Genomic DNA, 12,442 nt, shown 5'->3' on the forward strand with positions numbered 1-12,442 from the left:
CGCTCTTTTTTAAAATTTAAACTTACTTATTTTTAATTGGAAGATCATTGCTTTACAACATTGCGTTGGTTTCTGCCACACATCAGCATGAGTCAGTGACAGGCATAGGCATGTCCTCTCCCTCTTGACCCTCCCTCCCACCTCCCTCCCCATTTCACCCCTCTAGATGGTCACAGGGGCTTCCCTGTGGCTCAGATGGTAAAGAACCCACTTGCAATGCAAAAGACCCAGGTTTGATCCTTGGCTTGGGAAGATCACCTGCAGGAGGAAATAGCAACCCAGGGCTGGAAGAAGCACAAGCTGGAATCAAGATTGCCGGGAGAAATATCAATCACCTCAGATATGCAGCTGACACCACCCTTATGGCAGAAAGTGAAGAGGAACTAAAAAGCCTCTTGTGAAAGTGAAAGAGGAGAGTGAAAAAATTGGCTTAAAGCTCAACATTCAGAAAACGAAGATCATGGCATCTGGTCCCATCACTTCATGGGAAATAGATGGGGAAACAGAGTCAGACTTCATTTTTGGGGGGCTCCAAAAATCACTGCAGATGGTGATTGCAGCCATGAAATTAAAAGACGCTTACTCCTTGGAAGAAAAGTTATGACCAACCTAGACAGCATATTAAAAAGCAGGGACAATACTTTGCCAACTAAGGTCTGTCTAGTCAAGGCTATGGTTTTTCCAGTGGTCACGTATGGATGTGAGAGTTGGACTGTGAAGAAAGCTGAATGCCGAAGAATTGATGGTTTTGAACTGTGGTGTTGGAGAAGACTCTTGAAAGTCCCTTGGACTGCAAGGAGATCCAACCAGTCCATTCTAAAGGAGATCAGTCCTGGGTGTTCCTTGGAAGGACTGATGCTAAAGCTGAAACTCCAATACTTTGGCCACCTCATGCGAAGAGTTGACTCATTACCCTGATGCTGGGAGGGATTGGGGGCAGGAGGAGAAGGGGACGACAGAGGATGAGATGGCTGGATGGCATCACTGACTCGATGGACGTGAGTTTGAGTGAACTCTGGGAGATGGTGATGGACAGGGAAGCCTGGTGTGCCGCGATTCATGGGGTCGCAAACAGCTGGACACGACTAAGCGACTGAACTGACTGACGGATAGTATTCTTGCCTGGAGAATCCCATGGACAGAGGAGCCTGGCGGAGTATAGCCCATGGGGTTGCAAAGAGTTGGCCACAACTCAAAGGACTTAGCGCACATACACACAAGCTTACAGATGCCATCACCGAAGGGCAGTGGTGTCCACATTCTAACACTATTCTAGGGGTGGCTGAGTCAGTAACAGTTTAACTTCACTCTAAGTTCAAAACTCAAAGCTGTTGGCTTCCTGCATATGACAAAAGACAGCTTTAGACATTGTGCAATTGATGCTGCATTTCCTCTAGACAGATTGGCAACCACCTATTAAACTTCCATAATTCTAATTTCACACATAAGCCTATAAAAAAGGCCAAAAGAACATTATTAATCACACAAAATGGCCAGCCTTCTGCTATTCCCTTGGCCCTGAAGGACCACCTGTCTTCTGGCTGACATATAAAGGAAATCCTGCTCAGCACTAATGTCTCCTCCCAGCACTTCCTTCCTTTGGATGCTATGAAATGATAATGACATTACTTACTGTTGACTCATCAGTATTATCACCAGGCTATCACTACCACCATCACTAGATCAAACACTTATTTGATCAGAGCATTCACTCTGTTCCAGAAATCATTCTAAGTAGTCTTCACTTATCAATTCATTTAATTCTGGCAACCTGATGATTTTGCCACAATATGCATCCCTGTTTTAAAGACGCGGGCACTGGTGTAAAGTGAGATTAAGTGGCTTGCCAAGGTCCCACAGCTCCTGCATTCTGAGAACCCAGATGGTCCTGTCCCTGGAAGCTGAGCCGCCTCGCCTCTTGGCATCTTCCTTTCCTACTAAACATGTACACATTAGCAGGTGACATCCATAGACACTCTGTCTTTCGGGATATAAACATAAAACTATGCAGCTAAAAGAGAAAGAGTGGCTAACATGGCGTGAAAGACATTATCACGATGTAAATAGAAATGCCATTTCATCCTGCTAGGCTTCACATTTTATTAGCTTCTTCAACTGAAAATTATTTCAGACACCCTGTAAAACGAAATCTTATTCACATGTCAGCACCACTGTGAGTTCCGAAAGCAGCTGGTGTGTGGGGACGAGCGTGACTCTGACAGCGGGACCAGGCTGTGTCATAAGCAGGACCCGGGGGGTGGGCGCAGGGGCGTCCGCTGGGCCCCACCCGGCGCTCAGTCATGGCCCAGGCTCACTTGTGAGGAGCGCCGGCTACTTCTTACAATAACCTGAGGACGGAAGGACACACACGCATCCTCCTGCTGCAGCTGAGCAAATGGAGGAGGCGCCTCAGATCAAAGAGCACAACCAGGTGAAACACGGGCAGGAAGCGGTGAGGCTGGGGGTGCTCACTAGGGTCTCCTTGGCCCACCTCCTCACTCACGAGCCCGCCTCACCCAGAAAAATCACATCTGACCAACCCAGTGGGCACAGCTTTTAATCCGATTTAAAATACAGGTAAGGACTTGACTTAATTTTTAGGTTTAATAGCTCAAATGATCAGTTGTTAGTAAAAGGACTGCTCCCAGGAAGTTACAGGAATTCAGCCAGATTAATACCTCCTCATCAATAGATAAGGACAGAAACAAAAGATTTGTTAAATTTGCACGTGCGCCAAGCCAGGGAGACCTAATATGTCAAATGCAAAAATCAGGAGTCAAAGAGATACCCTGGAATAACGAAGCACGGGCACAAAAGGTCAAATTTAATACAGGTAACTATGAATCCTGCTCAGAACATAGAAAAATCAATTGTGCAAGTACAGAATGAGGGCGACATATCTTAAAGGAAGTTTCTGTTTATAGTGACAGAAAGTAGATTAGTGACTACTGATGGCCAGCAGTGCAGCGGTGGAAAAAGCTTTCCTTTTCCAAGGAGACTTTTGGAAGTTAAGGAAATGTTCATTATCTGGGTCATGGTGATGGTTTTGTGGATGTACGCATATATCAAAATCGGTATAAGTGTACATGTAATTTAATGTGTGACTTTACTTTCAATAGGCGTAGCTTATTGCCAGACAATTAAATCATTACAGTGGTAATAAAATAATTCTTGTGCATCTGTGGACGGGGGTGGGGGGGAGAAATAGGAATTTAACAGCTTGCAAACTTAGTAAAAATCTGCGACATGAAATGCCTGCCAACTTGGTGCGATTGTAGGCTCTGTAACAGAAATTCCATGCGAGGAAGACTGCTCACCTAGCAGATCATGTTCAGAGACCACAGATATCAGACAGAAAGACCGAAGGTGTCCAGGGTGACCCACAGCAGGAGAGGGGCTAAAGGCCATGCTAAGAAGGAAGGGCCGTGGGAGCCAGGATGCTCAGCCAGAGTGGGGGAGGGGCTGCCAAGGGTAGGAAAATGCTGGCTATCCTGTACAGCCACACAGGGCAGAGGTCAGACCCCTCTGTCCGACTCTTTGCAACCCCATGGACTGTATGTAGCCCACCAGGCTCCTCTGTCCATGGGATTCTCCAGGCAAGAATACTGGAGTGGGTTGCTATTCCCTTCTCCAGGGTATGTTCCAAACTCAGGGATCGAACCCAGGTCTCCCACACAGCAAGCAGATTCTACCATCTGAGCCACCAGGGAACCCCTCAGACCCCCTGGGCGACGGCAATCAGAGAGCAGCAGAGTGCGGTGTGATGGCACGATTCCGACAGTGGGAACCGTTAGAAATGGAACACATTTCTCGAGAGACAGAGCCACCTGGACTGGGAGTGGTCAAGCAGCACCCAAAGGACTAGTTGCCGGGATGTGGTCTCCCGCATCCCTGTGTCTTAGCCAATTCCTACCTGATGCTGGGAAAGATTGAAGGCAGAAGAGGGCGTCAGAAGATGAGATGGTTAGATGGCATCAGCGATGCAATGGACACGAACTTGGGCAAACTCCGGGAGATGGTGAGGGACAGGGAGGCCTGGGATGCTGCAGTCCATGAGGTCACAGAGTTGGACACAACCGGGCAACTGAACAACAGTCAGACGACCGCAGACCCTCTCCTTCCACCGTGCCATATTCCCCAGGTAAGGTAAAAAGTGACTACTAGTAACTTACCTTTCAGCTCTAGGATTTTTGATTTGAGACTTAACTATTAGTAACATTCATGACCCCTGCAGTGTCACGGAAGTTAGACAAAGGAAATGGTCCTGTCCTATTCTTTTAAAAAAAACTTTTTTGGAAGTGGGCCATTTTTAGTCTTTATTAAATCTGTTACCATACTGCTTCTGTTTACGTTTTGGTTTGTTGACAGGAGGCATGTGGGCCCTTATGCCCCGACCAGGGATTGAACCCGCACGCCCTGCACGGGAAGGCGAGGTCCTGACCGCTGGACTGCCAGGGAAATTCCCAGTTCCAGTCTTCCTGAAATTCCCAGTTTTAAAAGGAGATGACAGTATACATTTACTATCCATTGCTTTTAACATATGGATGTTATAATTAGCCATATGCACTGCACACTGAACTTTCCGCTATATTTAAGTCTGAAATACATAACTAGAATTTTAAACGGGATAGGCAGAAATATAGGAAACTATACAATCTAAGAGATTATAAAGGATCGAAAAAATGCTATGGACCGTAGTGCCAGGGACCATGGGAAGGGACAGGAATGTGTCCAGGCGTGGTGGGGCGGGAGGGCAAGGAGAGGAGGTGAGGGGAGTAGGGAAGAGTAGGTACGGGGAAGAGCCCAGGGAAGACAGCACTCCGGGAAGAATCTCAATAGAGGGAACGACTCAGGCAGGGCAAGTTCTAGAAATCAGCAATAGCACCAGGCAGGAGCATGGAAGTCACTCCTGTGTTCAGTCATCTCGAACATCTCCTATACCTTGTCCTAAAGCAACCTAATCCTGACGAGTCCTGACTTGAAATAAAAATGAATGGGAAGGAAAGCAAAACTGCACCCGAAAGTCAGGGCTGAATGAAATCATGGTTTCAAGACTTTACTGTAAAAATCCAGCAAGTCATTGTTCCCTAATTGCTGACCTCCCCAGCAATACTGTCGCTCGCTGTATTTACCAGCAGCCGAGGAAGTTGTCTGTCGGCTTTAATATCAGCACCCTTGTATTTTTAATGTTTTATTTTTTTACTGGGGCATAGCTGATTAACAATGCTGTGAAGGTTGCCGGTGGACGGCAAAGGGGCTCAGCCATACGTATACGTGTATCCATTCTCCCCCAAACTCCTCTCTCATGCAGACTGCTACACCTCCAATTTTTATAGTGTTCAACGACTTTAAAGGTTCCTCATGACCTCTCACAGGTCCAAGTCTCTGCGGCGGGGCCACTATTCTCCTTAAAGAGTGAAGACGCCGAGAACTTCAGGCCCAAAGGGTCTGTGTGTGGATACACAGAAGGTGGGAGACACGTCACCAGGGACAGACCCCGGACACTCCGGTACAGCAAACACCTTACAGAGAAATGAAACCTGGCTCTCATCACTGAAAACACGAAGCTTGATCAGGAAGTACTCGACATTCCAAACTTCTCCAAACTATACAGCCCAGAATAATAAACCCCCTTATATCAAAGAGGAAGGAATAAACTGACATCATCCTACTTCAAACTGGATCTCAAAGCAAAGTGTGAATTTAGGTCACCTGTGTGCAGTTCCTTTTAAAAATTATTCCCCCAAAGATCCAAATTCCACAAAGTCTGCAGCCCAAAAGAGATCCTGAAGTGTCCTGAGTCCATTCTCGGGTGTCCCAGAGCATTCCACCTTAATGATCAGGAAGATTAAGCCATCAGTTCTGTTGTTTTTTTTTTTTTGGACCTCAGAAGATGGAAAATGCACAGTGTCCTCTCCCTTCTGCAGCACATTTCCACAGTCAGGACTTTTCTGGGAGCGCTCCCATGGTGGGGTGAGGGGTTATCCATTGGCTACCCCAGGTGTACCGGGTGGCATGTCCCCTTCCAGGACCCCAGGAGCATCCCATTCCATCTTCCACTATTAGTCATAGCCTGCAGCATAGCAGAACCAGATGGACCCATGTGAGCTCTATGAGCAAATGAATTTGCTTCCCAATGTCCCTAGTTTCTTTCAGAAAAGAACACAAAACCTCAAGAGAAGGATCAGACCTGGGCAGCGGAGTAAGAGGGCCCGGCCCCACTAGCAGAGCTAGAAAATACACCGAGACTCTCATCTCGCTCGAAACCGCGAGGGAAAAGGTCTGTCCCTCAGCCCTCATGGCCCCGAGGACCACAGCCTGCTCTGCTCTGGGAAGACTACCCGGGGCCAGTCACAGGCCCCGCTGATGGAGGGAGTACCGCTTCTCCACTGGTACAAAGGGCTTCGGGGCACACAGACTGGGTCTGAATTCCAGCTTCACCATCTACTGCCGTTCATTACGCAGAGGTCATTTAAATAGGCAAGGCATTTCTGCAAGAATCTAAGCTCCTCACAAGAAGGGGTTCTCATCCTTGGAAATGGTATCAGAACAGGGAAAGAAGGAAGAGATTTTGAAATAGGGCCCATAAGAGAAACATCGCTCTTTGAATATTCCTGGTGTCATATTATCTCTTTATCTAACAAGCTCTAGAATGTCTCCATTGCTTGAAGCCAGCATTTCCCAAAGAGTCCTTGAGATAATCTTTGAAAACAGTTTTGTGTCTAAATATGATTTGCAAACCCAGCAAAAAGCATCTCCATCTTGGAGACTCAGAAAGCACATCAACATAGCTGCTCTGAAAGCCCCTGCCTTGAAGGCAGATGTTTCACTTTTAATCCAGGGTTTCCTAAACTCAACTGACCATCTCTGTACCCTCTGTTAGCAGAACACACTTTTCTGCCAAAGTTCACCCCAGCTTTCAGGTTCCTCCCCAGTCCGGTCACACTGCCTCTAACTGTATAGTCCACACCAACCCCAGACCCACTTATCACATAGGCTAAGCTTTCCTGGGCACTGTCCCCTGCCCATGCCTTTTGTGAAAAATAGCTTTTTTGAGATATAATTCACAGAACACACATTCACCCATTTAAAGTACACAATTCAATGGGTTTCAGCGCATTTGTGGAGCTGTGCATCCATCCACGCAATCAATTACAGAAAATTTTCATCACCAGCCCCCACCACCACTAAAAACAAAACCAAAAAAAATACTGATCAGCAATCACTTCCCATTCCCCCTCAAACCTCCAGGTCTGGGCAAACACTAATCCACCTCTCTCTATATATTTGTCCATTCTGGGCACGTCATATAAGTGGACTCACACACCCTGTTCTTTCATGTCTGGCTTCTTTCACTGAGCACATTTTCAAGGTTCATCCCTGTGGCACCGAGTACCATATCTTGTTCCTTTCTATGTGCCATATTCCACTGTATGGATATAACCATAGTTTATTTACCAATTGGTTGGTTGATGGATTTTTTAGGTTTTTTTCCTTCTACCTTTCAGCTACTGTGAACAATTCTATGGGAACATTCTATTAAATATGAATGTCTCTGGGTAAGTTTCTGTGTGAATATGTTTTCATTTCTCTTAGAATGTGTTTTCATATCTAAGAACAGAATGGCTGAGTCATGTGAGAACACTGTCAAACTTTTGAAGAACTGCCAGACTATTTTGCAAAGCAGCTGCACCATCTTACATTCCCACTAGCCGTGTATCAGGATTCTAACGTCTCCACATCCTTGCCAACACCTGGGAAGCCTTCGACTACAAACATCCTAAGGGGTGTGAAGCACACGTGGCTATGGCTTTGTGACCATGTGCTCTGGTTTTATAGTTTTGTGCTTTTTGATGCTGCACTGTCGGGGGAACGATCACTCTATTCCACCCACCTAGAGGTCTGCATCTCACCCTACATACCCGACCAATTCATCAAGACCCAGCTTCAAGGCTACAGTTTCTTGGACCAGATGTGACGATCATCCCCAAACTCAACTCAAACGACCCTGAGCGTGACTTCGGTTTACACTTCCTGCAGTTACAGGCTTTTTGGTCTACTGTGTCCTCTCTCTCCAAAAAGACTGTGGGCACCTCAAGAAGTGGGAGAGGTCTCACATTTCTCAGTTTCCACTTAGGAAGGAGCCTGTCAAATCACTGATACTTTACAAAGGTTTGCTGATACGATTTAATCCAGGAGCTGAGGCTAGAATCAGGGGAGGCAAAAGTGAGACAAAGAGCATTTGGGGTTATGAACAAGGGAGGAGCAGAAATAAAGTAATGGTCCGTCCACTTCTCACGGGGAACTACAGGTTCTTACATAGAAGGCAGAATGCACGAGTTTGATGTTTCATGCTACTTGCGCCTTTTTATTCACTGGGAGTCTCCTTGTACTCTCAAGCCTAGTCTGAGGTCAACAAGGACAGGGATGGTGAACCAATCATCTTATTATTGTGTCTCCTCATCCTTTTCAGCACAAGACTCTGCAGGAACTCTCAGGATGGGGACGAAGGTCTGGATTTATCCCTTAGAGCTTTGACAGACTTCCCTCAGATGCTCAAAGCATCGCCGAGTTGGAGAGACCCAGAGTGAACCACGTCAAGAAGGAAAATCCAGTCCACAGTGAATCAAGAGAAAGAATTGCTGAGTCCAAGGCCAACTGAGTCACCGTCACCGCGGGCTGGGAGTTGTTAACGTTAGCTTCTTGTACCCTTAATCACCCAGCTGTTGTGGAGGCTCAGATTCAAAGCACACTGTGTTAGACCACGGTGACTTGGTCCACATAACAATCACTTCAGCAACTTACTGATGAGTCAGGAAGCACACCACACAGTTGGCAGACGAATTGTAAAACGAGTGTGTTTAGTATTCAAAGTTGACAGTGAAGGCCCAGAACAAAAATACAGCAAAAACCATCCCTGCATCAGACCAGTGAGTCTCCCTCTTTCCCTGCAAAGATTCTGCTGGGGCTTCTAAAATGCCCCTCGAATCAATAGCAGAAACCCTGAGCTGCTGACAACGGAACTTATTCAAAAATAGCTCTCTCCCCTGAGCCACAGGTGCTGGCCTTATACTTCTTATGCACGTTCATGAGCAAAAATTGCACAAGAATTTCAGCAGCATTATTTTCTACACCCTGGGACTCGGTGGCTAGAACGATTATAAACCTTAAGACCTTAAAGAAAACCCTTAATGAAGCAATTTTTTGTCCAACTTTAACATCCAAACCCCCTAATCATCAAATGCACTCCCCTCAGCAAGATCGTATCACCACCACCTTGGTGAATAGAATAACCGTGTGGACAGCTTCAGCGCAGAAAGGAAGAATGGAGGCATTCAGTCAAGAGGATCTATAAGCTGGAGGCCAGAGGGTTCTCAAAGCTGTAGGGGAGCCTCAAGAAGTCTGAAAAAGAAAAGCTGTATGGCAGAAACCATGTAATCATCCTCCAATTAAAAATTAAAGAAAAACCAACTTCTGATACATCTAAGTGCAACTAGCTAGGAGAGCAAAATGGGATGAAAACCAGTATCAAGGACATCCACGAGAGGACAAGTCTCAGGGAGCTGGCGGAACCTATAGCATGGTAGGAGTGGTCAGAACCAGGCCACAGTCACCTTCCACTTTAGAAGCATAGGAAACCGTCTGTAATGAGTGAGGATAGTCTTCTTCACGTGAAGCAAATGAGCACTCAGCATAAGTGCTTCTCCCAAGACACCAAAGCCTGTCCAGACCCCAGGTCCCCTCCACTGTGCACACACTTGAGTGGGGCCACGCACTGCGTCACACCACCCCTCACTCTTCCCCGCACGTGACACAACCCTGAGCCACACTTCAGTCTGCAGAGTGTGCCTCGACGGCTTATCAAGCGAAGTGACTCCTGCTCACGCCCAGAACTTAGTATGTGGCCTTTTTATGACATTAGAGGGGTCAAAGGTCATGACCATTTTAACTCCAGACATGAAACAGCTGTAGATAATTCTACTTATTATATTGTTCTTTTCTCTGATCACTGCTTATATTGAATATGGTCATTGTGTTTCTATGAGGAAGCAGATCTCTTACGTCCCGATCCACATTATAAACTAGGAAGGAAGCTTACAGAACAGCTTTTCCCCATGGAAACTTTCACTGGGCTGAAAACTGTACTCTGACATCCACGGCAGCACAGACCATCTTAAATGGGACTCTCGCCTGCTCCTCTCTACGCAGCCCTGCTCCCCACAAAGCACTCCTGCTTTTCCTGCTAGCGCTGTAAGATGTTCTCTAGAGGGGACAAGAAAAACTGAGCTCAAAGGATCCAGCATTTTCCTGTTAACTGGAAAATGCATTTCCACCAAAACGTTGGTAAAACTCTCTTTCCCTATGCTATACCTTGACAGTTCAAGAACAGCAGCATGGAGGTCAAGTTTGTGTCAGCTTGGCTAGGCCACAGTTTCCAGACATTTGGCCAAACACTAGTCTGGATACTGCTATAAAGATATTTTGTTTTTGTTTTTTCTTTTGAGATGAAATTAACATTTACATCAGTAGACATTGAGAAAAGTAGATCACTCTTCATAATGTGGGTAGACCTCATCCAATCAGTTCAAGGTCGTAAGAGAAAAAACTCTGACATCCCCACCAAACAGAATTCTGCCAGTAGACTGCCTTCAGACTCAAAATCATGTATCATCTTTTCCCTGGATCTCCAATCTGCCAGACTAATCCTGCAGATTTTGGACATGCCAACCACCAACAGCTGCACGAGCCAATTTCTTAAAATAAAAACCTCTCTCTTTACACACACACACACACTCGAACCCTGACTAATACGCTCACCTAGCCTACTTTCTGATGAAACAGACCTGTACCTATCTCTCTGAGTTAGAAAAAGAAGAGCAAAATGAGATCCGCTTAAGTGCCTAAACAGAACACCACTTTCAGGCTAAAAATCTGAAACCACTACGCATGACTGCTAATTTGAAGCTTCTATTTCTGCCCCAAATGCCTGGCATTTTAAGAAGTTGTCGGAGTCTTGGTTCTTTCAAAACAGAGCCTTCAGTGAGATCTGTAAAATGAATGGTGATGGTATAAAACGGATTCATCACACCTGGAGAAGAGGCGAGACGGCCAAAAGGAAGTCAAGGAGAGACAAGACACAAGGCATTAACTGCGCTGCTCATCAGAGTCTAAGGAGCCACTGCTCTCCAAGCCTAGGCTCAGGTTCATAAGAACACGATGAAGACTTGAGGAAATGTGGCTAAGAAAAGAACCTGAGGTTGATTTGGTTTCCAAAACACTTCAAACCCAGAATCACCACTGAGAAAAAGCAGCCCAAGAAGGTGGACACTCCCCTTTCCACCCTCTGACGACCCAGGAGGACTTCTGGGCTAAGGTTATTCTTACCTGGCCATCTGCTTGTAGGCTTCCTCTGCCACAGCAAAGATGTGGGGGTCCATATCCCCCATGTTCTGGCCACTGTAGGCGTAGATGACATCTTGACCGTAGATTGGCAACTGATCGTAAGGATTAATGGCAACAAGCACAATACCTGTGAATAGACAGTGTGGTCAGATTCTGATAGCATGACAGCCTCCTGACATGAGCTTTGCTTTAAAAACTTTTTATTTTGTATCAGAGTATAGCTGATTAACAATGTTGTGATAGATTCATGTGAACCGCAAAGGGACTCAGCCATGCATATATGTGTGTTCATTCTCCCCCAACTTCCCCTCCCAACCAGGCTGCCACATAACATTGAGCGAAGTTCCATGTGCTATTCAGTAGGTCCTTGCTGGTTATCCATTTAAGATGTAGCAGTGTGCACATGTTGATCCCAAATTCCCTAAATATCCCTTCCCTGCATCCTTCATCCTGACAGCCATAAGTTCATTCTCTAAGTCTGTGAGTCCTTTCTGGTTTGAAAGTTCATTTGTATCATTTCTTTTCAGACTCCACATATAAGGGATGTCATACGCTATTTCTCCTCCTCTGACTTTCTTCACTCAGTATGACCATCTCTAGGTCCGTTCATGTCGCTACAAATGGCATTACTTCATTCTTTTAAATGGATGAGTAATATTTCGTTGTATATACTTACCACCTCTTCTTTATTCCTTCCTCTGTTGATGGACATTTAGGTTGCTTCCATGTCGTAAATACTGTAAACAGTGCTGCAAAGGACACTGGGATGCATGTATCCTTTCCGATCATATTTTCCTCTGGATATAAGCCCGGGAGTGGGATTGCAGGGTTATATGGTAGCTCTGTTTTTAGTTCCTTAAAAAGAACCTCCATCTATTCTCCATAGCAGCTGTACCCATTTACGTTCCCACCAACAGTGTAGGAGAGTTTCCTTCTCTCCACACCCTCTCCAGCATTTATTGTTTGGGGTTTTTGTCATGATCGCCATTCCGGCTGGTGTGAGGTGGTATCTCATTACAGTTTTGATTTGCATTTCACT

General features: G+C 45.9%; 1 protein-coding gene across 1 annotated transcript in view; it reads right to left on the bottom strand.

Moving 5' to 3' along the window:
- MYO5B (myosin VB) overlaps positions 1-12,442 on the bottom strand; it is a 197,923-nt gene that overhangs the window by 167,359 nt on the left and 18,122 nt on the right. The window contains exon 4 of the mRNA XM_068993666.1: positions 11,386-11,530. Coding sequence (XP_068849767.1) covers positions 11,386-11,530 — 145 coding nt within the window. The remainder of the gene's footprint in view (positions 1-11,385; positions 11,531-12,442) is intronic.

Source organism: Capricornis sumatraensis, chromosome 21 (genome assembly GCF_032405125.1).
Source record: "Capricornis sumatraensis isolate serow.1 chromosome 21, serow.2, whole genome shotgun sequence".
Taxonomy (NCBI): domain Eukaryota; kingdom Metazoa; phylum Chordata; class Mammalia; order Artiodactyla; family Bovidae; genus Capricornis; species Capricornis sumatraensis.